The sequence below is a fragment of the Globicephala melas genome, chromosome 7, assembly GCF_963455315.2.
Source record: "Globicephala melas chromosome 7, mGloMel1.2, whole genome shotgun sequence".
Lineage (NCBI taxonomy): Eukaryota > Metazoa > Chordata > Mammalia > Artiodactyla > Delphinidae > Globicephala > Globicephala melas.
The window spans coordinates 18,968,536-18,996,337 of NC_083320.1; the positions used below are offsets into that span (position 1 = coordinate 18,968,536).

The following is a 27,802-nucleotide window of genomic DNA, read 5'->3' on the forward strand; positions in this document are numbered from 1 at the left end:
CACATCAGCTAAAAGAGCTGAACCTCTCAACTCTTTACCCTGGCAGCTCCAAGTAGGGTTAAAAAAAAAAAAAAAAGAAAAAAGGAAGGAGAGAGGGAGGGAGGGAAGGAAGGAAGGGAGGGAAGGGAAGGGAAGGAAGGGAGGAAGGAAGGAAAGAGGGAGGGAGGAAGGAAGGAAGAAAGAAAAGGTACACTCCCACCCCCACCAATGGATGGGAATGGGGGCTACAGGCTGGGGAGCCCTTCATAACAGGGACTGATGGCATTTATCCCCACAGCAGGCTATCCCCTAGAGGCAGGCTCTGTCTTCATCACTGTCTGGGACCACTGTATCTAAAACAAGAACCTGCTGGGAAGATTTCAGGAGCTCCAGAAAGGAGGAGATCTCTCAGGTAGAAGGTGTCTCCCTAAGGTCCAGGAGGCATGTCCCTTGGGTTTAAAGGCACATTATTGGAGAAAAGACCCCCTGATGTAGAGAAGAAAGGAATCTCCTCTGGCACCAACAACAATGAAGTTTACTGGCTGAAATCATCCTGAATCTGGGGGAAAGAAGGAGCTTTATACATAAATCTCTTCTAGGTTCTCGTTCTCAAATCAGTTGATTGGCAGCTTCTCTCTTTCAGTCTCTTTAGCTCTTGGTTGAGTTGGTGGCTTGTAGAGCAGAAAAAGGAAGGGCTGGCAACAGTAGGGCAATGAACGTTGGAGGCTGGACCCCAGGAATCTGGGGTCACGTATTGTGGGTTGGCCTCAAGAGGTGAATGAGCTTCCTGCAGTGTTTGGTAGAGGCCGGCCTGGGACTGCTACGTGGCAGTAACTGATTCCCCAGAGAGAGCAAGGCTAATTTCTCACTGGCACCCAGGGACACCAGCACCTGTGGGATAGAGAGAGATGACAGAACATGACATGCAGAGGACTGTGATTTGGCCCAGCAATTCCCACTCTAGAAAAGGAAGAAAAAGAAAATGAGCTCTTGGGGACTCAAAATAGGTTGTGTGGGAGAAGACAGACCTTGGGGACAGGAATCACCAGGACCAGAGGTCTATTTCCATTCTCTTTGGTTACAGACCATGAAACCAAGGCACCAAAGGACCTATGCACTTGTCCCCAGGAAGAGGTAATAAATGCAGCAGTAAAACTAAGCCAAAAGGTGAGACTCCCAGCTGTGGATCTAGACCAGTGGGTCTGGACCTCCTTACCACCAAGAATCCCTTTTATTATTTCCCCACACGGACTGCCAAAAAACTCTAATGTATATCATAACCATCCTGTCAGAACCTCCCTTCTGCATGAACCACCCGATGCTGCCACATTGAACTATTATAATTTGGAGGTTTAGCTTTATCATAGGTAGACGTATGATTTTTCCATTGGGCTGTTTATATACTGAAAATTGAGCAGAAAAAAAAAAAAACAGAGTAAAGCAGGTTAAGAACATGGGCTCTAGGAACTTCCCTGGTGGTCCAATGGTTAAGACTCCATGCTTTCACTGCAGAGGCCACAGGTTCAATCCCTGGTCAGGAAACTAAGATCCCACATGCCCTGTGGCACAGCCAAAGGAAAAAAAAAAAAGAGCATGGGCTCTGGACTTAGACTCTTGAGTTCAAAAGTCCAATCCTACATATTAGCTTTGTAACTTGGACAAGTTATTAAATTCTTTGTGCCTCAGTTTCATTGCCTGCAAAATGAGAAGCAAAGCTTAAACCAGATAATAAAGGTAAAATGCTTAGCATGGTACTTTTCACATGGTAAGTGCTAAAAAAGATAGTTAGCGCCTTCATGGCCCTCAGAATGAAACCACTCTATACCTCAACGTCTAGTCTTCCCTCACCTCCATCCTGCACAGCCTCCAGAAGAAAGAAACGCTGGTCCTTGAGATCCCAGGCATCTCCTAGCCCAATGGAGCCTTCTTCCAGGTCCCCTCCCCTCTCCAGGTGTGAAATGTTAGATGAAAAACTCATGACCAAGTCATGGCCCCTGGGTTTCCTGATCCCAGAGAAGGATACAGCTTGGGTTTCTAGATGTCCCAATTCCTTAAAGACTATCTCAGAAAAATGTTGTGAAAACCAGCCCCATCATGGTGATTCCAAAGTCCCCTCAGGTGTACCTGATGGATGCAGGGCTCCTGTTGGAGGCTCCGGAGGGCAACGAGGGCGGCCTCCTTCACATTTGGCTGGGGGTCTCCACACGCCACCTCTAGGAGCCGCTGGGGTACTTGGCACCGTAACAGCTCGTCCCCCAAACCCTCAGGCCCCAAGTTGCCCAGAGCTGATGCGGCATTGCGCCGGATACCAGCCTGAGGATCTCCAAGTAGCTGGGTCATACCGGGCACCGCAGCCGCCAGGGCAGGCCCCAGGGGACCAGCTTGGTAGGCTGCATTGCCCACAGCAAAGCTGGCACCACGCCGCACAGCAGGGTCTTTGTCTCCAAGCCCCAGCAGCAAAAGGTTGAGCAGTCCTAGCTGGCTCTGCAGGGCCCCACGCAGGGCTCCGCTGTGCTGGAGCAAGTGTCCCAGAAGCCCGTAAGTACGGGCCCGCACAGAATTCTCTGGGTGGCCCAGGAGGCTGCGCAGGGGCCGATAGGATTCATCGGGGCCAGCCAGGAGTTCTTGGATAAAGGACAAATGGCTGGGAGACAGTACCCGAGCGGTGTGGGCCAGGAGGGAGAGAAGGTCAGAGGTCAGCAGCGGCTGGTCACCCAGGAGGGCAGCTGAGAGGAATGAGATGGTGGTTGTAGGGCAGGCGGCTACTGTGCTCACAAACTGGTTGAGAGAGGGGGGCTCAGAGAGGGCCAGGCGTGTGAGCAGACTGATGGGCAGCTCGGCTTGTGTCAGTGGAAGATGGTGGCGGCAGACCTGGAGTAGGGGGAGGGGTGCAGAGAGAGGGAGAATACACTGCAGCAAGATACTGAGACGGAGCCCACAATCTGGGAGAGAGAAAAGCCAAACTCTGGTGAGAATACCACAGAAAGCCGGAAGACCTGAGCCACAGCACCGCACGTGAGACACAACGTGGAGCCCAGGAGAACAGGTCCTTCCCAAGTCCATGCCTTGCTCTGCAAGGACTTAGTCTCTCTGCTTCAGAGACCCGCTCACTGCTTAATGCCAACAATTTCCAAGGAAGTGATTCCCAGCTGAGGAGCTGAGTCTCCAGGGCCTAGACTAAGATATCTGCCCCACTGGGTTCCAAGTGAATCCAGATATCGGACTGATGGAGAGAAGAGGCACCAGCCCAGCTCCAACCACATGCCTCTGTTCAGGCCCGAATGCTTTCTCCACTCAACTCTTAGACCAAGCCAGGTGCTGCACTCCTACAGGGGCCTGCGAGAGCCCTGGAGCTGTCGGGAAGTGAATTTGAGTACACAGGGTTGGGCCACCTTCCTCTCCCATGTTCCTGCCTGGGTAGCTTCCCCAGTACCTGCAGCAGGTGCGCTATGACTTCTGAGTCTGTGAGGTCAGCCAAGACACCTTCAAGGAGGTCAGCGTCCACATCCAGGGCGAAGGGGAAGCAGAGGAGCTGGCAGACAGAGAGCACCACAACGGGGAGAAACTCAGGCCCCTGAGGCCTAAGGAGGGGAGAGTGGAAGGATATACTCAGTCTGGTGCACCCACCCTTTAGCTTTCTTCCCCCGACTCTTCTCAAATTCCCTAGTCCAGCTCTCCTTCCCCAACCTCAGTAATCCCATTTCTTGCCTCATAGCTCAAGCTGTCAGCTCTTTCTCTCCTGCCTTCCCCTCCTCCTCCCCCCAACAGCCAACATTGAATTTTCTGGTCTCCCTCCTCTAGCTCCAACTCACGCCTGGGTCAGGTGATGCAGGAAGCTGGGCGAAAGCAGATGCTTCAGGGTGGACATGAGGATACTTCCACGCTGAGACAGGTGGCTCAGGCATAACTGGGGTTCCTGGGTAAAGGTGGCCATGGCCAGGCTCAGCAGGGCTGCCATGCCTGGAAACACCAAGAATGGAGACCCAGTGGAGCAGGCAAGAGGTCAGGATGCCACTGCGTCCCCAAAGCTCTCAGGGCTACCCCCTGTTCAGTCCCTTCCCTGTCCTTGAGCAGCTCCAGCACAGACTCTGCCACCCTCTCCCCAGGCGGCAGCAGCAGTAGCCACCTCCATGGGCTAACCCAGTTCTATGCTGTTTCCCCTTGAAGAGGAATCAACACACTGGCCCGACAAGAGGGGCCGTGCTGTTGGAAAGATACCTTGGGGTGAGATCAGCGTCCAGTCTGGCTCTAGGCTTTGTGGACTGGACGGTGACAGCTCCTCTTCCTGTACAGATGCCCCCTCAGGGAGCCTCAGCACCATGGAGAAGCGGTGCCACAGAACGGTCCACATTTCTGAGCTAGCCACGACCCTTACTGGATTACCCTTCCCCTGCTAGAGACAAAATTGAATGAGGGTAAACGAGGAGGTCCAAGACAGGAGTCAAAACGCCTTTTTTCACTCTTGTCCCTGACCTATGAGGAAGAGGAGTCCCAGAAATAATTCCTTCTCTTTTCCCACCTAGGATTTCTCTGTTGTCCCAGTTCCCTTGCTTATCACATCTTAACCCCTGACCTCTCAACCCATGTGTATGTCTACTGGAAACCAGGGAATTACAACTTTCTTCCCACTGAATCCCAAGGGATGTAGCTGAACGGTTCCCCTTAAAGGGTCCGTACTGACAGCAGATGGGTCCCATTTAAGGCCATCACAGGCGGTGTGAGAGGAGAGGTGACTGTGTTGCTTCTTCCTTCCTATTGGCCAGTGGCTCCCCAAAGCAGCTCTCCTTACTTCCCATCCGTCCTAGGATGCAGCTGTACCTGGGTGAGCAGCTGCAGCAGAAGCATGAGGAGGCCATCATAGAATCCACAGCCACCTGGTGGAGTCAGCCGGACCTGTCGGAGAGAGGTAGGAGGAGAGCAGATCTGAGAGGGGTGAGGTGACCACACAGGCCTGTGCTCCCAACTCCAAGTCAGGCACAAGGAGTTCTTCTTCAGCCTGGTGTAGTGGGGAGAGTTCTTTTGGACTTAGAAGTCTTGGCTCCTGCCTATTCGTTCAATGACTAACTCTGTCCTAAAGACACACAGTCAGTAGGGTGAGCAGGCAGACAAACCATTAGAGTTTAGGAAGATGCTTTTGCTACACGAGAGGCTGTGAGTGAGGGCTGTGGAGAGGGAACGGGACACAGCTGAGAGTGCTAACTCTGCCTCCTGGAGGTAGGAAACTGATGGGATTAAAAGTTTAAAAGGGAGATGAGGGGGAGTGAGGGAGATGCAAGAGGGAAGAAATATGGGGACATATGTATATGTGTACAACTGATTCACTTTGTTATAAAGCAGAAACTAACACACCATTGTAAAGCAATTATACTCCAATAAAGATGTTAAATAAATAAATAAAATTTAAAAAAAATAAAATAAAAGGGAGATGAGGAAGGGAGAGGTCAAAGCTCCCATAAAGGCAGGTCGTGAGAGACCACAGTGAACTTTGGAAATGTTAATTCTTTGGTGGAGCAGGATTAGAGAGCCCAGAGGGAACAGATGAGCTTTGAGTAGCCTGCTAACCAATTTAGACATTAACCCAGAAACCGTGGGAAGCCACTGAGGACTTACACAAGCTCCACATGGGCGAGATTTTTGTGTCTCTCCTTTCACTACTGTATTCTCAAAGCCGAGAATAGTGCCTGGTACTCACTATTATATTTATGTGTGAAATAATTACTGGTTGAACAAATGGGCAGGTTTTCCTTTAAGAAAGCTCACTTTGGTGGCAGTGAAGAAAATGGACTGGAGAGGAGAGAGGCTGGAAGGGAGATCCTTCAGGAGGCAAGTGCCAGAGGGAGGGAGGGAGAGAGAGAGACACACACACAGACACACACACACACACAGACACACACACAGACACACAGACACACACACAGACACACACACACACACACACACACACACACACACACGCTGCCTCCCCCTCCCCCTCCCCCATCAGAGGTCCTGCAAGTTAACAACAAACCTAAAGCCCTAACAGTCTGGACTCAGAGGGATCTATTATCCGAGGGCAGAAGGATAGGACAGGAAAGACGCCTTGATTTTCTCACACTCCTTAGTTTACTCTAGGCTTGCTGGCATTTCAGTCTTTCTCCCTGAATGCAGATCTTATTTGACTCAGAGAAAATGCGTGTCTGCATTCCCTGGTAGAGCTCACCTCCGCAGGGGCGGACAGGGCATGTGTGGCAGCTGCAATCCACTCCACAGGCTGGAGGTCAAAAGTCACCCCTTGCTGACCAAGCTGTCCCAACAGACAGGCTGCTGCGCTCTGTGGAGAGTTAGACAAGGTGGCGGAATGTCCGCATCTGAATGGTACTCGGGACAGGCAGAGAGGATTTATTTCTTTGTCCTGGTCCAGAAGAATGCCTCACAAACAGCTGCAAATTAGGAAATGACTCTCCTGCTTGCAGAAGGGTGGGATGATAGGGTGAAAAGTGGAGGAAGATGAAGGTTGAAAACTCACCACAAGAGAGACGACGTGTGAATGGGTAAAGACAGTAGCAACCTCACTGCCTAGCTTCTCCATTCTGGAATAAAGAGATACATCAAGGCTGCTGCCCTCACAGAAACCCTCACAACCTCTGTCCCAATCCCTCCTAAGGATAGGCTGTAGGGTGTCACTCCCCACAATCCATGTCTGGGTGAGCTATGTGGGTGGAAGATTTCAGTGGAGAGACGCTGCTTTATGACTCACCCAGAAGGCAGATCTTGGAGGTGAAGGACAAGAAGGGAGAGGAGGTACAGTGTCACTTCAGCAGACTCTTCCCAATCCACTACCTTTACCTACAAAGGAAACCCGAGATACCAGAGGCTCCTCTGATTGAGATGGTGGGGCCCCCAAGAGATGCCCACTCGTGCTGCTGGCCTACCTTGCCCTGGACCAACTTCCACAGTGACTCCAAGGCCAGGGGCTCTTGCCCTAGAAGACGGCACAGGGGCTCACTGACGTGGCAGCAGGAGTAGAGAACCTAAAGGGAGTGGGAAGGAGTCTGTCAGGGAGGCTCCTAGATTGAAAGGCTCCTAGATTGAAAGGCTCAGCTGAAAGCAGGCTAGCCTCTCGACAGATCTAGTATCCACAACTAGGGATATTAGAGAAATTCAGGCCACTTGTGCCTCTTGCTGAAAGACTGTGAGATGTGGACACTTCTCGGTTCTGCTGAGGACTGGCTGACAGTAGGGCCATCTCAGCTGAACAATTTTAAAAGCAGAAAGGGGTCCTCCAAGGGGGGAGTCTCTCATTTCTCTCAGTGTCTCTTTCTCTCTTAGTCCTTGGGGTAAAAAAGAAGTCTGAAAGGCCAAGAGTTAATGGGCAGGCAGTACCTTGAGAAGGTGTAGGCACAGGATGGGATCCTGCAGGCCAGAGATGAGGGATGACCTCAGTTGGTTGCTGTCTTCAGTGAGTTGGTTTGCCAAATGCCGGGAGATCTGTAGACACATACCTGAAGACTCAATCCCATTCCCATTATTCCAATCCCATTCCTCTCATATCTCCAACTAATCAGGACTCTCAACCCCCTGCTAGCCACTCTTCCCCAGATTCACCAGGAACCTCAGCCCCCATTCCATTCCCAGTCTTTATGGCCAGTGGAGAACCAAAAGGCAAGGCCTAGTTAAGTCCCACTGCCGGCAGGAAAGTGCCGGGAGGAAAGTGTTGCTAGCCAAAAGGGAGCAGGAAATCTGAATCTTGAACCCTTGAGGAAGCATCACTGGTGGCTTCAGATCAGCTACCCCCCCACACGGGCAGTTTGTCACTGAGCTCTCTAATCAGCTGGCCAAGGGCTCTGGGATTTTGGCTACATCATGTTCTACAAGTGGCTCAAACCTAGTGGGAGCATCTGTTTCTGGAAGTACTGAGTAAAGGGAGGCATAAAAGCTTGTTTTTCTGCCTTTCTGAAAAGCTGGGCCAGCCTCCCCTACTCTGGCAACAGGGAGGACAGGAACAAAAAAATTGTAGCTCAGACCTGCTCCTTGGCTTCCCAGCAGCCAGGTAGCCCCACAGGAGCAGTGCATAAGGCTGCCAGTGCCGAGGACAGGGCTCCAGGCAGATCCTCACTCTGCTCCCGAAGCGGCTGGCTCACCTCGGGGGCTCCTGCGAGAAAGGCAAAGAACGCAGGAAGGCGTTGGTTGTTTAAGATTCCCCATTCTTTCTCTCAGTTCATAGTTATTTAACACTCAGTAAATGCCAGGCCTATTCTAGGTAATGGCAGGAGAAAGAGCAGAGCTGGACCTACTCAACAAGTAGGTTGAGAGAACCTTACCTTCCCATTCCAGTTACCTGGGGGGCTGTGGAAAGGGAGCTGTGGAACTGTCAAGCCATGAAGGAGCCCGTCCAACACAGCCCGCTGTGTGGTCATCAGGCTGGAGTAGAAAGCTCTGGAGATGGTCCAGCTGTTCCCATCCATGGCTTCACACAGAACAGTAAAGCACTAAGGGAGACAAGGCAGGGTTAACAGCAGGCACATCAGAAAACTGACTGGACTTAGCATAAGGAGCAGGAGTGCCCGGAGAACCTGAGAAAGGAGGAGAGAAACCCAGGGGGACCAGCTGATGGACTCTTAAGGATTCCTCACACAGAAAGTGCCATATATCTGCCTTCACATTTCAAGGACAGGAATTTTAGGTGTCAATCCTTTTATTCTGATCAGCTGCTCCCTAGATGATGTTTCTCAAAGTATTATCTGTGGACCCTGAGTATAAGAATTCCTGGGGATTCATGGGTCTTTCCCAACCCAGTCTTATTGATTCAGAATTTTGAGAGGTGGGGAATTTATTCCAAACTCCCCATGCTACTCAGTGCACAGTGACATATGAGAAGTGCTGACCAATAATGTGAGTCACTACTGGCCAAAATGTACGTTAGACGTTAAAAGTTTCCTTACCGGAAAGGGTGAGGGATGTTAAAATGGGCTCTCAGAAGAGAAGAGACTGGGCTTCCCTGGTGGCGCAGTGGTTAAGAATCTGCCTACCAATGCAGGGGACACGGGTTCGAGCCCTGGTCCGGGAAGATCCCACGTGCTGGGGAGCAACTAAGCCCAAGCACCACAACTACTGAGCCTGTGCTCTAGGGCCCGTGCTCCACAACAAGAGAAGCCACTGTAATGAGAAGCCCGCGTACCGCAGCAAAGAGTAGCCCCCGCTCGCCGCAACTAGAGAAAGCCTGTGCGCAGCAATGAAGACCCAATGCAGCCAAAAATAAATAAATTTATTTAAAAAAAAGAAAAGACTGAATGGACTGCTAGCTGCTAGCTGGAAGTAGGAATGTAGCCCAAATCTGTGCTCCCAGTTTCCAGTCTGAACAACGTCCAGGCAATTGCTTCCGTCCTTGAACATGTTCCTCTCTGTCTCCTCTGAGATCAGTCAGAACTCAACTATTTTCTCTTTCAAGCCTCCCTTCCCATCCCTCACCTCCAGAGTCCAGGAGAGAGAACCCACATAGGTTACTAGTCTGTAGGACAAACAAGATTGGGAATACTAGCTGATCTGTAAGTCTATTCAAGAAGAAATACTTCTATTTGTGGTTCCCTAAAATAGGCCACACTGCTTAATGCCTCTGGGCTTTAATATAGGTTGCTCTTTCTACCCGGAATGTCCTCCCGACTTTCCTGCCTCATCCACCTGGCAAACTTCTGTTCATTCTTCAAATCCTAGCAGAGATGATTTCCTCCTTCAAGATTTCTTCTATGACTCTTAGGGACTTCCCTGGAGGTCCAGTGGTTAAGACTCCATGCTTCCACTGCAGGGGGCACGGGTTCAATCCCTGGTCAGGGAACTAAGATCCCACATACTGCGTGGGGGTCCAAAAAAAAAAAAGATTTCTTCTATGACCCTCCAAGTAGTGTTAGTCTTCTTCAGTGGTGCTTCTACATTTTACATGAAGTTCTAATGTACTTTTCACACTGTTGTCCTTGATCACATCTCTCCTATTAGACTAGCCCTGATTCCTTGAAGATGGGGACTTTCTCTTACTCAGATGGCATATGACACATAGCTGGCATTCAACAAACATTTGTTGTATTACCTCGATCTAACCCTACAGAGCCATAAGAAAGAGGATGGGAGAAACACAGGGAAAACCACAGACAGAAATCTGGAAGGAAGGGCAGATTACCATAAGGCTGTCCCTCCGCAAAGTCTGCTCAGAGTCATCTGGTTGGGCCAGTAGTTTCCCCAAGAGCTCCAGAAAGAGGTTGGCAGCTTCCTGAAATACCTGTAGGCTAGGAAAAAAATGAGTCCGTGGTTTCTTCTCATCTCTCTACTAAAAGCCCACATGTTGTGAATGGGTCCGTTCAGGGCAGGTAGGAGAATCTCTGCAAAGGAACACATCAGAGTGCTCTCTCTCCTCTCCCCTCACACACACACACAGTTGCACATACATACCTCCAGGCCTCTTTGTCATTTTCTCTAGCTTATTCACACCCTGAGCCTTCCATTTAGTGTGACTGCTAACGCTTAGAACCTGAAGTTCCGTGCGCAAACTTGCAGGTGTCTCGGGGTCCTTAAGAGGACTAGGTGGACTCTAAGAGGTCACTCAGCTGACCCCTAAACCTGGCACAAATCATGGCTTCTCCTTACTTAGCCTCTTCCTAATGGGGATGGGAAGAAATGGGGGTAGAAACTGAAGCCAAACTGGCCAACAGAGCAAAATGCCTCTCATCCCACCTGTCACCTGTCTGGCTCCTCTCCAGATTGAAGGTGCAGGCAAAGTAGGCCTGAATCACAGCCATCAGGTCCCGTAAGAAGGTCCCATACCAACGCTGCTGCCAGGGAAGAGGACAGAGAGTTAGGGCAACGTAGGGGATGGAAACAAAGACTAAGGGAAAAGTGTGTCAGACATCCAGTCAGGCTGAGCAAACAGAAAGGGACAGAGGGAAGAGGGTGTTTGGACAGAGAGAGGAGATCCAGAGGTAACAAAGTGGCGGCCGACAGGCTGTAAACAGCCAGAAAATGTGTCTTGTTTGGGCCTGAACAGCATTTTGGAGTTTAGGAGGTTCTATTTTTCAAAATAGCTCAAATTCTTCTCTAAATTCCTTAAAAACTCTCAAGACTAACACTCATCAGCAGAGTGCAGCTTCCAGCCGCCAAGCCTTGGCCACATTAAACATTTCTGCATTCCGGCCTTTCAGCTCAGCTGCGTCGGGACACAGCACAGGGACGTGGACACTGAGACTCACTCCTAGCTCTCCCGCTTATCATCTCCATTACCACTGACAATGCAGTGCCCGTGTGTGAGTTAGTTAATCTCTGAATTTCAGTACCCTGCTCTATAAAATCAGGCCTGTAAAGCCTAGGATTTTACCTTTCAAAACACAGTGCTCTGGGCATCCCTGGTGGCGCAGTGGTTGAGAGTCTGCCTGCCAATGCAGGGGACGTGGGTTCGTGCCCCAGTCCAGGAAGATCCCACATGCCACGGAGCGGCTGGGCCCGTGAGCCATGGCCGCTGAGCCTGCGTGTCCGGAGCCTGTGCTCCGCAACGGGAGAGGTCACAACAGTGAGAGGCCCGCGTACCGCAAAAACAAACAAACAAACAAAAAAAAACACAGTGCTTTAAATATTGGGAAATTGCACATAAAAATCTGGATTTCTAGCTTTTCTTGGAAAACTGCAGGATCTGGCACCACTGAGCCCGTATTCCCCCCTAACAACAGTGAGCTGGCGCTGAGGAGAGGATGCCCCGTTCCGACTGAGCACGAGATCTCAGTTTCTCACATTCCCACTGATTCATATAGTCACACACAGTCTACTTCACTGATGACATTATCTGCCTGGCCTCGGAAGGCATGAGAATTTGCAATTCATGATCTACTAACTAGAGAGGAGGAGAAGAAAAGAAAAGGCAGTTGGGCCAAATAGAGATGGCAATTCAAAGAAAAGAAGTGCAAAGAGAAGAAATTCTGCTAAGTCTTGAGAGGCTCCTGGCACAGCGCTTACCTGCTGGATACTGCTGCTCTCCTGGCTGTGTCGGAGGAGGCTGAGCAGCAGCCGGGGCAGCCCTGCCCCTCGGCAGAAGGAGTACAAGGAAACAGAGTCACCACCGCAGCTGGACAGAAGACTGCTCAGGACCCGGAGCACAGGAAGGATATGGGAAGCGCCCTCCAGCACGCCTTTCAGGATCTGGGTGACACAAGGGAAAGAGACAGTAATCGATATTATGAGAGGTAAAAGAAGGAAAGTCACAGATACCAAGTGTCCCCAAGATGTTGACAAAGCAGACCAAATGTTCTCATTCCTTTCTTTGGGAATCTAAAACCCAGAAAAGGAGAACAAAGAAACAGGGAAAGTGTACCAGGAAAGGGGAATATAGATGGCCAGGTCACCTGACTTAGAGGTGACCAAACCGGGGGGAGGGGGGAACACCTCCCCTCAGTCAGTGACAGACCCAGTGACATTCCTATCTGCTCCCTCCCTTCTCCAGCCCTTCACCTTAAAACAAAATGAAACCACACACACACATTTCTGAAAATTAAAAACAATGGGCACAAAACAATGTTGCTCAACTCCAGAAAGACAAAACAATATTATTCAACTCTAGATCAGGGGTTGACAAAATATGACCTGCAGGCCAGATCCTACCTACCACTTATTTTTATACAGGACAGTATTATATTTTTAAATGGTTATTTTTTAAAAGGTTATTCTTCAAAAGAAGACTAACGTAAAGTGCTTTACAATATGCTACTCACTGTTCTGAATCTGTTCACTTATTTACTCACTTAATCTTTACAATAACCCCAGTGATTGTAAAGTAAATACAATTACCCATTTTATAGACAAGGAGACTGAAGCTTCTAGATAGGTTAAGTAAGTAGTCAATAATCACACACAGTAGTTTGGCTGGAATTCTAACTCAGAAAGTTTTACCCTGGAGGCAGAGTTGTTAACCTCTTTCCCCACTGAAAAATTATCCAACACAAGGAGGACAGATAAGGGCCAAAAGAGAGGTGCAGGGTGCCAAGGTAATTAAAGAGCGAAAGGAGAGTCTTTTCAACAAATGGTGCTGGGATGATTACATAACCACATGCGAAAAGATGAACTTATATCCCTACCTCACGATATATACAAAAATCAACTCATAATGGGTCAGAGACCTAAATGTCAGAGCCAGAAGTCTAGAAAGCTTTTTTTTTACGCGGGCCTCTCACTGTTGTGGCCTCTCCCGTTGCGGAGCACAGGCTCCGGATGCGCAGGCTCAGCGGCCATGGCTCACGGGCCCAGCCGCTCCGCGGCATGTGGGATCTTCCCAGACCGGGGCACAAACCCGTGTCCCCTGCATCGGCAGGCAGACTCTCAACCACTGCGCCACCAGGGAAGCCCTAGAAAGCTTTTAGAAAAAACACAGGAGAAAATCTTCAAGACTTTGGGTTTAAAAAAGATTTCTCAGATACAACACCACAAGTATAATCCACAAAGGAAAAAAATGGTAACTGGACTTCAAAATTTAAAACCTTTGTGCTTCAAAAGACATTCTTATGAGAATAAAAAGACATATTAGAGACTGGGAGAAAATATTTGCAAATCATACATCTGATAAAGGTCTTGTATCCAGAAGATACAGAGAATTCTTACAACTCAAGTAGAAAACAACCCAACTTAAAAATGAGCCAAAGAAATGATTAGATATTTCACCAAAGAAGAAATATTAATACAAATGTCTGATAAGCACATGAGAAGATGCTCACATTAGTCATTAGCAAAATGTGAATTAAAATGGCAATGAGATACTATTTCACACTCTCTAAAATGACTACACTCAGACAGACAGACAGTAATACATGTTGGCAAGGAGGTGGAGAAATGAGGACCCTCATACATTGCTGGTGAGAATGTAAAATGGTGCAGCCACTTTGGAAAATAAATAGTCCAGCAGTTTCTTAAAATCTTAAACATAAATTTACTATATGCCCCAGCAATTCCACTCCTATGCATACACCCAAGAGAAATGAAAACATATGTCCACACAAAGGCTTCCTCATGGATGTTCAAAGCAGCATTATTCATAAAAGCCAAAAACTGGAAACAATCCAAATTTCAATCAATTAGTGGAATGGATAAACAAAATGTGATATATCCGTACAGCAGAATATTAATCAGCAATGAAAAGGAATTAAGTATTGATACACGCTACAACATGAATGAACCTCAAAAACATTATGCTAAGGGTTTCCCTGGTGGCGCAGTGGTTGAGAGTCCGCCTGCCGATGCAGGGGACACGGGCTCATGCCCCAGTCTGGGAAGATTCCACATGCCGTGGAGCGACTGGGCGCGTGGTCATGGCCGCTGAGCCTGCGCGTCCCGCAATGGGAGAGGCCACAACAGTGAGAGGCCCGCGTAGCGCAAAAAAAAAAAAAAAAAAATTATGCTAAGAGAAAGGAGTCAGACACAAAGACTATACATTGTATGATCATATTTATATGAAATGTTCAGAAAACACAAATATAATAGACAGAAAGTAGTCTCCTGTTACTAGGAGTGGGAATGATAATTAACTGTAAATAGTTAAGAATCATCTTATTGGGGTGATGAAAATATTCTAAAACTGAATTATGGTGATGATTTCACAACTTGGTAAATTTACTAAAAATTATTTTTTAAAACTTTAAAGAAAAGGGACTTCTTTCCAGTGGTAAACAATCTGCCTTCCAATGCAGGGGATGCGGGTGCGATCCGTGGTCGGAGAACAAAGATCCCACATGCCGCGGGGCAACTAAGCCCACGCGCCACAACTTCTGAGTCTGTGCGCCTCAATGAGAGAGCCCACGTGCTGCAAACTACAGAGCTCACGCGCCCTGGAGCCCACACGCCACAACTAGAGAGAAGCCCGCTGGCCGCAACGAAAGATCCCACATGACACAACTAAGACCTGACGCAGCCTAAATAAATAAATAAAATTAAAAAAAAAAAAAACTTTAAAGAAAAGAGAGAGATGCACGCAACATACTTCGGTGAGTTCCCAGGAAAGAAGATCACCATTTCAGAGACACAAGGAAAGGCTTTGTAGGAGAGAATACTAATTATGAACACCAATTAAGCAAGACGTTATCCCCTAAAAAAGAATCTCATTCTTCTCATTAGTATACCTGCATTAGAAAATATTACACACTTAAATTGTTACATATTTTTAATTTTGTCAAAAATTTTGTGGAAATGTGTCTTCTCTCATTATAGAAGTCGTTACATGATATCCTCCATTTCTTCCTCTTGGACAACAGTGCCTAAAAAAGTTCCACCAGAAAGTTTGCTGATCCCTGCTCTAGAGGAATACTTTTCCCTTCAGAAAGAAAAACTCAAGGTCTGCTCTTTCTGTATTACTAAAGGAGGTTGGCAAATCTCCTTGAATTGAACAGACGGAGTGAAAGAGAATAGGAAAGGGACAAACTTCCTTTCTCCTTATGTCAATCAACGTTTTTTAATGCCTCATCTGTGAAAACAGTCTCCAGTTTCATCCATGGTATGCTTCTGCTGGTTACCTGCCCTCCAGCCTCATGCAGCTGACTCTGGATGCGCTGGCAGAAGTCGGGATTGCACAGCAGGGCGAGAGGGGCCTTCAGTTGGATGGGCACAGGCTCAGTGGTCTCTAGCAGGTGCCGCCACTCAGCATCATCGTTGCCTGGCTCCTGAGGCATCAGGGAGTGAAGGAGGTGAGGAGGAGTGTGTCAGGTTCAAGGGTAGTAGCTCCCAACCTGGGGAATCATGAAGTAACTGCAAAAGGCCAGTGACTCCTTTGGCACAGATGTATTTTTTTCAGCCACCCGTTTAAAAAGGTAGAGTTGGCAGTAAATGAGGGGTCTTGAAAAGTCTCTTGGAGAACACTGGCAGGTGTGCATAAAAAGACACCTAGAAAGATACCCACTGCGTGGTTTATAATAAAAAAAATTGGAAACATCATAGAGCCAGTCAGTAAGGGAATAATCAACCATGGCACATACATATTAGGACATACTAAGAAGTTGTTAAAAAGACTGTAGTACTGACAATGCATCACTTATGTAGTGTGCCCACCAAAAATGCATGACTCGAATCTAATTATGCAAAAGTATCAATTTGAGGAACATTCTACAAAATAACTGACCTGTGCACCTAAAAACTATCAAGCATGAAAGACAAAGAAAGAGTAGGAACGGTTTCAGATTAAAGGAGACTAATGAAGCATAACAACTAAATGCAATGCTTAACACTGGATTGGATTGTGGACTGGGGGAAAAACATGTTTTTGCTATAAAGAACATTACCAGAGCAATTGGCAAAATCTAAATATGGACTGTAGATTAAGTAACAGAATCATATCAGTGTCAAATTCCTGACTTCTATAATTGCACTGAGGTGGTGCAAGTGCATCACCTTGATCCTAGCAAATACGCACTAAAGTACATTTGGCAGTAAAGGGGCATGTCTGCACTTACCCTAAAATGGTTCAGAAAGATGATGTGTCCATATATAGAGAAAGAGAACCATAAAGCAAATGTGGCAGAATTTTAACAATTGGTGAATCTGGGTGAAAGGGTATATAAGAATTCTTGGTTCTATTTTCACAATTATTATTTAAGTTTGAAATGTTTTCAAAATAAAAAGTTAAAACCTTAAAAAAACAAACGATTGAAGTAGATGTAGAAAGATCTCTAGAACAGATCATGTAAGAGATGCATGAGGCAAAACGATACATATGGTATGAACTCAGTAATGTAAAAACAGCCAAACTATATATTCTATGTGGACATATATATAAATATATGTAAAAGCACAAAAAGTTAGGAAGGAGACGGACACCTCTGGGACTGAAATAAGGTTCAAGAGGGACTTTCCTTTTTACTTATGTACTCCAATTTTTGATAATTAAATGTTCAGATACTATGCAATTAAAATCTATAAATAATAAGAAAGCAATTTTTAACACAAAGGGAGTTATTCCTTGGAGGGTTGGGAATCACTGTTCTAGAAAACATCTACCAAGACCCAACATCCCATGGCAGGGACAAGGCCAGGAGGAGCCCCTAGGTCTCACCTCATTTTCTAGGTCCACTGCATCAAGGCTCTGCTGGCCCACCACCTCTGGCCTCAGCTCTGGGAATGCTTGCTCACAATCCTGGGTGATCCAGTTTTCCCTGCTAGAGGAAGCAGGGAGTAAGATGAGTTCCAGACCTGTGAGGCTTAGAGTTCATGAACTTGTCCCTCCCTCTACATCCAGGATAGGAATGAAAAATAAGCCATATAGGATTGGCTAGAGGAGACCTCCTTCTAGGATCTGGCCAGGACAGGACAGGTCCACTACACGCATATCCTTGACTGCCCTCCCACTTTGGATCTTCTTCTCAAAGCTACCTTGGCGGTTTTCACCTGTAGCTCTCAACTCAAATAATCTTCCATTTTGCGTGGAGATGATTCTTTCCTTTTCAGTTAATGAATCAATACAACTGAGACATAGAGAAAGGAAAGTTTCCACGTTTCCTGATGAATCAGGAAAGTATCAATACCTGGAATTAGGGTTCAGGCACCCAGGACTCAAGACTCCCAGGGCCCTGTCTACATTTAGGCAGTAGTGAGTGACAGGGACCATGCTGTATTTGCTTTGACTGGAGCCAAAGATCTGCAAGCGACCTCATCCTATAAATCCCTGGTTCTACCCTCCTCACCAAGGTGCAGGGGGAGCTTCTCCAGCCCTCCACTCAGCCCAGCTGCTCTTCATTTCTGAGCCTAAGACCCCAGTCAAGAGGCTTGGTTCCTGAGGAGTGGCCTTTAGTCTGGGCAGAGAGGCTGTGCCAGAAGCCACCTTGCTGGTCCTGTCCTCTTGCTCGAGGGCAGGTCCTGTGTTCTGGTGTTTCTGCGGTAAATGAGACACTGAGTCAGAACTACTTGGTTGTCATAAGGCACTATGAATCCTATTCGTGGCCCTTTCCCAACCCTAGAAAGTCACCCTCCTTCTCCAACTCCCCCAGTCACTAGCCTGGCTATGTCATACATGCCCTTCTGCCCCACACACCTTCTGCTTGGCCTCCTCAGCCATGTGCTTATAGGCTTGCCGCAAGATGCGAGATCGATTGCCCTTGGGGGCCAGACGATGCGCCTGTTGGTCCTTTAGGACCTGAAGTTCTGGGGGTAAGCGACTGGTGAATGGGGTACCCAAATCTGGGCCTGCTGACTCGGTTAATACTGCAAGGAGAGAAGAGGGGGACAGGTGATCACACTGGAGCTGCACCACTGTTTCCATTTGGCCAGAGACAACTTCAGCATCTCCAGGCTTCTGTGGAAGGAGACCCTTTTGACAAAGTGACAAAGAGGGACTGGGGTTACAAGGGAAGTGGCAAGGGTCATGCAAAGGGCTAGGGAGAAAATTCAAGCTGGTGGGGAAAAGAACATATGTTGGATCCAGACGTTGGGGTCAGGGGTTGCATTGGGTAGAGTACTAGGGAAGTGCAAGAGCCCTGGGAACCCTAAGGACTCACTGATGACACGACCAGCAATAAAGGGATGATGTAACAGGTCTGGCCAGGACAGACGCTGCCGGGGGTCCTTGGTGAGCAGTCCCTGAAGGAAATTCTGTGGAGAGAAAGGATACCCCATCAGCCTTCACTTCTCCACAGGCTCTCTCAAACTCATCAGAATCGGCCAACCAAGACTCCTGAGTGCATTCTTACAACAGACTGGCTGGTCTTAATCACGCCCTCTCTAATCCTATCCTTAGGCCTCATTTCCCTGGCTGAAATCATGAACAGACCTCACTGCCTCACCTTCTGGGGAGCCCCAATTCCTGTCCATGGACATTTTGGAACCCCAAAAGTAAAACCAGAAATCTCAATGTCAACAGCTTTGTGAAGAAGTGAAAAAAAACGAAGAGAAAGAGAGGGATGTCATCTTCACAATCATCTTCAGAAAGCAAACATTCAAGGGGGTCCCAAACTGCTCACTTTGCCCTCCCTTTGACTGTGGTTTGTTTGTGCTGGGTAGGAACAAATGCACTTACAGTTAAAAGCACACTCACACGCATAAGTCATTGTGTAAAGATGTGTTTGGGAGCACTCAAAAACAAATCTTTCAGCAAGTCTTCAGATGGTGGAGGGGTGGGGAGACTGTCTGAAAAGGGTACATCTGTTATAAGGTGTCCTTGGGGAAATCCTCAATTGGGCCTGAAATAGGAATAGAAGGTACTAGTAGATTACAACCCTTGTTCTAAAACAAGGTGATCATTACACCTTGGCTCTTGCTGGAGATACCTGCATGTCTGCCCTAAGGGAGAATGTATATCTTATGTATATCACCCAATTATGCTTCCTTTGTTTAGGTTCTTTTTGATAATTATTTGGGCCACCCCCAGCTAAATAGGTTGGGGAGAAACTTGTCTCTTTTCATCTTAGATAAAATAAAGGAAAGTTATCATGAGGTTTTACCCTGGGAGAAGGCTGCATTTAAATTTTATTGAAGGCTCAAATCTTGCCCTAGATGAAAAATAAAAAAGGTCAATTCCTTTTCCTCCCTCCCCCCACCCCCACCCCGGCCTGCTGAGATTTAACTGCAAAAGACAGGCACCATCTCTATCCTCTGCCCCTAATCAGTGAGCTAGCCCCATCAGCTATGGCCATTTGGATATCTAAAGATTCTTTCAGGAAGAGGACAGCTGTGTTGGCAAATCTGGAAATCATTCGGCCATTGCATCTGATAGGAAATTAGTAGAATAGAGTGTGTGTAAAGGGACCGATATCTGTTTCTGGTGTCTTGAAATTACCTCTCCATTTTGATAAAGGACAGCCTGACCCAAGGAGGGGCTGCTACTCCCAAGTTGGGCACACCTTAGATCACCCTCCCAGAATAAGGCTCTGCAGTACAAAAGCAAGGCAGCTTGCCCCAGCTCCTGCATTAATTAAGTAACTGCAAAGTGCAGCCCCAGCTCTGGAAAAAAATTGTGGAAAAGGGAACAGGGCAGAGGGAGACAGGTTTCTGATGCAAAAGCAGTCTTTCAGTATTCATCACCTTGAAGCAAGGACTAATGGTGGGGGGCCAGCGCACAGGGTCCTTGAGAATTTGGCTGACCAGCTGAAAGATGCTCGTGGTATAGAAGGGAGGAGTGCCCACTGCCAGCTCATACAGTATGCAGCCCACAGACCAGAGGTCCGCTGTGTGGTCGTATGGTCGTTCCTCCACCAGCTCTGGAGACATGTAGAGTGGTGTGCCTTTAATGGATGTCAGCACCATCGTGTTGGTGCTCATAGCCCGGGCAAATCTGCAGTAGATGATGGAATCAAAATGGAAAAAGAAGATATTCAATAAAAACAAGAGAGACTTCCCTGGCGGCCCAGTGGTTAAGATGCTGTGCTTACACTGCAGGGGGGCGCAGGTTCGATCCCTGGTCGGGGAACTCAGATCCAGCATGCAGTGGGGCAGGGCCAAAAATCAGATAGATAAATGAATAAATAATAAACACTAGAGCTGGTCACTGTGTGAGATAGATAGACAGATAGACAGATAGAGAAATAGAGAAATAATAAACTCTAGAGCTGGTCACTGCTACCTATCACTGTGCGAGATATCCCCAACCTGAACAAACAGACCATCTTCCAAGACCCAGCAGGAATCCCAGTCTCCAGCTCAGGTTCTAAAATGAGGCCCAAGGAACTCAAGCATATGATCTAAGGCTCCCTGCAGAACTGGAAGCAGAGACAGAAGGTCAGGCACCTCACCCAAAGTCACAGAGCTTTATGCCACCACCCTTGGCAAGGAGGATGTTCTGAGGCTTCATGTCTCGGTGGAGGATGCGGTGGGAATGCAGATAGTACAGGGCTGACACCAACTGGGCAGCAATGGCCTGAACCTAGGGGTCAAACAGTCAGGTGAGAGGAAGAAAGGAGAAGTCAGCGGAAGGAGTCTGCTGATGAGCCCAAAGACTCCACCCTAATACTACTACTGATGTGAACTTCTCTTCCTTCCCTTTCTTCCAGAGCTTCACAAGATACCTTCCTTAGTTCTTGCTCCCCTATTCATTCATTCTTTCATTTGTTCATTCATTCGTTCAAGGAAAATTTATTGAGTCTCACTAACTGCATGACCACATGCAAATTATCTTATGGCTCTCAGATTCATCATCTACCCATAAGGCGACAATAATGATACTACTTATTTCATAGGATCATTGTGAGGATTTAAATGAGTTAAAGCATGTAAAGTAACGTATTGCTCAGAATGGTGCTTGGCACTTAGCATTCAATATATATTAGCTGTTATTAAATAAGACAAAGTCCCCTCTCTCAAGAGAAGTAGCCAGACAAACAAACAAGACTGACAAAACAAATAAGATGATGGCTTACAAATAATGATGAATGCTTGGAAGGAAACAGAATGTTGTGACAGGAAGTCCTGAAGGGGGCCTACTTGCTAGAGTACAGAGAAATCCCTAGAATGAATATGGCTGGAGAATGTCTTCAACCAAATCCTACGGCTAACCACTGTGCCTTGGTGGTGAATCCTGCCTTAACCACAACGCTTATCCCTTTCTGCCTCTCTGGTACCACCACACTGGGCCTTCTTACCTAGAGGTGCCTAACAATAACAACAGCATTAAAAATAGCTAGATATATTGAACACTTGTGTCAGGCACTCTTTCAAACACTTTACAGGAATTAACTCATTAATCTTCACAATAGCCTTATGAGGTAGACATTATTATTATTTCCATTTTAAAATGAGGAAAGTGAGGGCAGACAGCAGAAGCAAGAAGAACTACAATCCTGTAGCCTGTGGAACAAAAACCACATTCACAGAAAGATAGACAAGATGAAAAGGCAGAGGGCTATGCACCAGATGAAGGAACAAGATAAAACGCCAGAAAAACAACTAAATGAAGTGGAGATAGGAAACTTTTCAGAAAAAGATTTCAGAATAATGATAGTGAAGATGATCCAGGAACTCGGAAAAGTAATGGAGGCAAAGATCAAGAAGATGCAAGGAATGTTTAACAAAGATCTAGAAGAATTAAAGAACAAACAAAAGAGATGAACAACACAATAAATGAAATGAAAAATACCCTAGAAGGGATCAATAGCAGAATAACTGAGGCAGAAGAACGGATAAGTGACCTGAAAGACAGAATGCTGGAATTCACTGCTGCGGAACAGAGTCAAGAAAAAAGAATGAAAAGAAATGAAGACAGCCTAAGAAACCTCTGGGACAATATTAAATGCAACAACATTCACATTATAGGGGTCCAAGAAGGAGAAGAGAGAGAGAAAGGACCTGAGAAAATATTTGAAGAGATAATAGTTGAAAACTTCCCTAACGTGGGAAAGAAAAGGAAATAGCCACCCAAGTCCAGGAAGTGCAGAGAGTCCCACACACGATAAACCCAAGGAGAAACACGCCGAGACACATAGTAATCAAATAGGCAAACATTAAAGACAAAGAAAAATTATTGAAGGCAGCAAGGGAAAAACGACAAATAACATACAAGGGAACTCCCATAAGGTTAACAGTTGATTTCTCAGCAGAAACTCTACAAGCCAGAAGAGAGTGGCATGATATACTTAAAGTGTTGAAAGGGAAGAACAACAACCAAGATTACTCTACCCGGCAAGGATCTCATTCAGATTTGATGGAGAAATCAAAAGCTTTACAGACAAGCAAAGGCTAAGAGAATTCAGCACCACCAAACCAGCTCTACAACAAATGCTACAGGAACTTCTCTAAGTGGGAAACACAGAGAAGAAAAGGACCTACAAAAACAAACCCAAAACAATTAAGAAAATGGTCACAGGAACATACATATCGATAATTACTTTAACGTGAAAGGAATAAACGCTCCAACCAAAAGACACAGGCTTGCTGAATGGATACAAAAACAAGACGCATATATATGCTGTCTACATGAGACCCACTTCAGACCTAGGGACACATACAGACTGAAAGTGAGGGGATGGAAAAGGATATTCCATGCAAATGGAAATCAAAAGAAAGCAGGAGTAGCAATACTCATACCAGATAAAATAGACTTTAAAATAAAGAATGTTACAAGAGACAAGGAAGGACACTATGTAATGATCAAGGGATCAATCCAAGAAGAAGATATAACAATTATAAATATATATGCACCCAACATAGGAGCACCTCAATACATAAGGCAACTGCTAACAGCTATACAAGAGGAAATCGACAGTAACACAATAATAGTGGGGGACTTTAACACCTCACTTACACCAATGGACAGATCATTCAAACAGAAAATTAATAAGGAAACACAAGTTTTAAGTAACACAATAGATCAGATAAATTTAATTGATATTTATAGGACATTCCATCCAAAAATAGCAGATTACACTTTCTTCTCAAGTGTGCACGGAACATTCTCCAGGATAAATCACATCTTGGGTCACAAATCAAGCCTCAGTAAATTTAAGAAAACTGAAATCATATCAAGACCACAACGCTATGAGATTAGAAATCAATTACAGGGAAAAAAACCATAAAAAACACAAACGCATGGAGGCTAAACAGTATGCTACTAAATAACCAAGAGATCACTGAAAAAATCAAAGAGGAAATCAAAAAATACCTAGAGACAAATGATAATGAAAACATGACGATCCAAAACCTATGGATGCAGCAAAAGCAGTTCTAAGCGGGATGTTTATAGCAATACAAGCCTACCTCCAAAAACAAGAAAAATCTGAAATAAACAATCTAACCTTACACCTAAAGGAACTAGAGAAAGAAGAGCAAACAAAATGCAAAGTTAGCAGAAGGAAAGAAATCATAAAGATCAGAGCAGAAGTAAATGAAATAGAAACAAAGAAAACAACAGCACAGATCAATAAAACTAAAAGCTGGTTCTTGAGAAGATAAGCAATATTGATAAACCATTAGCCACACTCATCAAGAAAAAGAGGGAGAAGACTCAAATCAATAAAATTAGAAATGAAAAAGAAGTTACAACAGACACCACAGAAATACAAAGCATCCTAAGAGACTACTACAAGCAACTCTATGCCAATAAAATGGACAACCTGGAAGAAATGGACACATTCTTAGAAAGGTATAACCTTCCAAGACTGAACCAGGAAGAAATAAAAAAATATGAACAGACCAATCACAAGTAATGAAATTGAAACTGTGATTAAAAATCTTCCAACAAATAAAAGTCCAGGACCAGATGGCTTCACAGGTGAATTCTATCAAACATTTAGAGAAGAGCTAACACCCATCCTTCTCAAACTCTTCCAAAAAATTGCAGAGGAAGGAACACTCCCAAACTCATTCTATGAGCCCACCATCACCCTGATACCAAAACCAGACAAAGATACTCCAAAAAGAAAATTGCAGACCAATATCACTGATGAATACAGATGCAAAAATCCTCAACAAAATACTAGCAAACAGAATCCAACAGCACATTAAAAGGATCATACACCATGATCAAATGGGATTTATCCCAGGGATGCAAGGATTCTTCAATATACGCAAATCAATCAATGTGATACACCATATTAACAAACTGAAAAAGAAAAACCATATGATCATCTCAATAGATGCAGAAAAGCTTATGACAAAATTTAACACCCATTTATGATAAAAACTCTCCAGAAAGTGGGCATAGAGGGAACCTACCTCAACATAATAAAGGCCAAATATGACAAACCCACAGCAAACATCATTCTCAATGGTGAAAAACTGAAAGCATTTCCTCTAAGATCAGGAAAAAGACAAGGATGTCCACTCTCACCACTATTATTCAACATAGTTTTGGAAGTCCTAGCCATGGCAATCAGAGAAGAAAAAGAAAGAAAAGGAATACAAATTGGAAAAGAAGTAAAACTATCACTCTTTGCAGATGACATGATACTATACATAGAGAATCCTAAAGATGCCACCAGAAAACTACTAGAGCTAATCAATGAATTTGGTAAAGTTGCAGGATACAAAATTAATGCACAGAAATCTCTTTCATTCCTATACACTAATGATGAAAAATCTGAAAGAGAAATTAAGGAAACACTCCCATTTACCATTGCAACAAAAAGAATAAAATACCTAGGAATAAACCTACCTAGGGAGACCAAAGACCTGTATGCAGAAAACTATAAGACACTGTTGAAAGAAATTAAAGATGATACCAACAGATGGAGAGATATACCATGTTCTTGGATTGGAAGAATCAATATTGTGAAAATGACTATACTACCCAAAGCAATCTACAGATTCAATGCAATCCCTATCAAGTTACCAATGGCATTTTTTTACAGAACTAGAACAAAAAATCTTAAAATTTGTATGGAGACACAAAAGACCCCGTTGCTCCACAATAGGAGAGGTCACAAGAGTAAGAGGCCCATGTACCACAAAAAAAAAAAAAAAAAGAACTAAATGTAAGACTGGACACTATAAAAACTCTTAGAGGAAAACATAGGAAGCACACTCTTTTTTTTTTTTTTTTTTTTTTGCGGTACACGGGCCTCTCACTGTTGTGGCCTCTCCCGTCGCGGAGCACAGGCTCCGGACGCGCAGGCTCAGCGGCCATGGCTCATGGGCCCAGCCGCTCCGCGGCATGGGGGATCCTCCCGGACCGGGGCACGAACCCGTGTCCCCTGCATCAGCAGGCGGACTCTCAACCACTGCACCACCAGGGAAGCCCACAAGATCTTTTTTGATCCACCTCCTAGAGTAATGGAAATAAAAACAAAAACCAAAAAAAATGAGGAAAGCGAACAAAGAGAAGTTAAAGTAACTTGCCCAAGAAGATCAGGCTACAAAGTGGCAGACCCAACCTTTGTATTCAGAGATTTGGGTTCCAGCGTTCACATGCTTTACTGTCACACCACACTGCCTCTACATATACCTAGACTCTTATATTTTACTTGGGAGTTTTCAAACTGGAGACTCTCAATGCCCTCAGCTCTCAGTCCTTAAACTGAGAAGAGGTCATGGGTAGAAGAAGTTTGAGCCAGGAATACCTGCTCTTCGGGAAGTTTTCCATCATCTTCTAGGATTTGAAAAAGCTCTCCCTCAGCATAGTCTGTCACCACCACCACCTGCAGGGAGAAGCCAATGATACTAATGGCTCCACATTTATGCATTTTGAGGATGGGAAATTCCTGGTACCCTTCTTGGCGAGAGGTGACCCAAAACCAAAGCGCACCTCTTTGTCAGTCTCAAAGCTGTCAAGCATATGCACAATATTGGGATGCCGCAGACCCCGCATGATTTCAATCTCTCGTTGCAGATTCCTCAGCTCTTTCTCCGAGCGTCCCAATTTTGGAATGAACTTCAGGGCCACCACCTGTCAGTGGTAAGGTCAAGAGTCAAGGCCTAACCACACTATTGAAACATTAGCCTCAAAGCTCCAGAACTCAGACTTCAGATTGTTTGAGCAATTCTCACTATACTTGCTAGTCTCCCACTCGACTTTCCCCATGGTACCCTGGCCTTACCCAGGTTTCCCCTGCTCTCACCCTAGGAGGAAAGAGCCTCTGCCAGATAGATCCCTTTGGTGTATTCTGGGAAAAGAACTGGATAAAGAACTCAAGATTTAAGGGATTTAGGGGAAAGGGAAGGAAGAAAAAATGAAGAGGGAAGAATAAAGTTCAGGTGGTTTATCCCTTCCTTCATGGTATGATAGATAATAATATTAATAATAATTATAATTGCTGTTTACTAGGTGCCAAGCACTGCTCTAAGTTATTCAGTGTGACATCACACTTAATCCTCATACACCAATAAGACGCTGTTCTATTTTCATTCTATAGATGAGGAAACTGAGACATAGAGAGGTTGAGTAACTTGTCTATAGTTCTAAGGCTAGAAAGTGGTGGAGCTGCGATTTGAACCCAAGTAATCCAATTTCAGAGCTCATATTTCATAAGTATGAAGGAATCAGTGTCCTACGAATACAGGTCAGTATTCTGGCCCCATTCTCCACTGGAGTTGAGGGTGTGGGATACCACCCAAGAGATATCCCTCTTTGTTCACCACCTGAGCGCTGTATTTTCTTCGACCCTTGTACACCCTCCCGAAAGAGCCTTCTCCAATCATCTCCAACACGTGGTACTTTTCCATGACAGAGATTTCAGGATCCCTCAGAAGGAGATAGAGATGGTGGTGAAGGGCTACAGCTCCAGGGACAGTTCCACACATCTGGGAGGCCTGGTTCGGGCATGGAAGAAAGGTTAACGTTAGCCGCCTTGCCTTTTCCTTTTTTTTCGAACAATCCAGGCCTCATAAATAAGGTAGGGTAGAGAATGGAAAGATGAGATCTTGGGGCAGAGTGCCTTCCGCAATCCTCCCTCCTTTTCTCTTCCTGTCTCCCAACCCAACCTTGTTCCCACCTGACCCCGTGTCCCCCTTCCCCCTCCACCCAGCCTTGCCCACCCGACCACTGCCCCCTTCACCCAGCCTCTCCCCCTCACCCCACCCTCTCCACCCAGCCTCACCCACCCGACCCCGACCCCCTCCATCCAGCCTCGCCCACCGACCCCGCCCCTTCCAGCCACCCCAAAGTTCCTGCCACTGACAACCTCCTCAGCACCCCCGCCCACACCCTCGGCCCGCCGGCTTAGCGGACAGGAGCGCCTCTCTTACCCCAAGCCTACGAGCTTCAAGCTCTTCAGGCCGAGGGACGCCGGCCCTGGCCTTCAGCCCCGCCCCTTCTAGGTGCCTTCGTATTTTGCCTGACTTATCGTTCTTATCGTGGGACTTATCGTCCCACCCCCACTGCCGGTCTCCTTAGACTCACATTGTTACCAATTTTACTCGCTAGAACTGGTCAGAGGTTCCGAGGAATAGGCGTTCAGGGGTGTGGGAGAGACGGTGGGCCGCC

At 46.2% G+C, this 27,802-nt stretch overlaps 1 protein-coding gene across 9 annotated transcripts; it reads right to left on the minus strand.

Annotated features, from left to right (window-relative positions):
* Positions 1-493: 493 nt before the first annotated feature.
* On the minus strand, positions 494-27,615 carry STK36 (serine/threonine kinase 36). Of its 9 annotated transcripts, none has more exons than XM_030846535.3 (27): positions 27,565-27,615; positions 26,959-27,129; positions 26,126-26,266; positions 25,941-26,018; positions 20,685-20,815; positions 19,978-20,227; positions 18,456-18,549; positions 17,993-18,162; positions 17,646-17,833; positions 17,018-17,117; positions 15,486-15,632; positions 11,950-12,132; positions 10,681-10,778; positions 10,130-10,235; positions 8,297-8,447; positions 7,983-8,110; positions 7,342-7,446; positions 6,891-6,989; positions 6,716-6,804; positions 6,485-6,548; positions 6,179-6,289; positions 4,798-4,872; positions 4,198-4,372; positions 3,792-3,939; positions 3,413-3,560; positions 2,104-2,850; positions 494-870 (listed from the first exon to the last, which is right to left on the minus strand). In XM_030846535.3, exons 2-27 carry the CDS (start codon positions 27,118-27,120, stop codon positions 727-729), a joined length of 4,032 nt encoding a protein of 1,343 aa, XP_030702395.1. In that variant the 5' UTR covers positions 27,121-27,129; positions 27,565-27,615; the 3' UTR covers positions 494-726. The 9 variants fall into 9 exon arrangements, with proteins under 9 accessions (XP_030702395.1, XP_030702248.1, XP_060157813.1 ...); XM_030846388.3 differs by having other exon boundaries at positions 17,018-17,120; XM_060301830.2 differs by having other exon boundaries at positions 26,956-27,129.
* Positions 27,616-27,802: the final 187 nt, after the last annotated feature.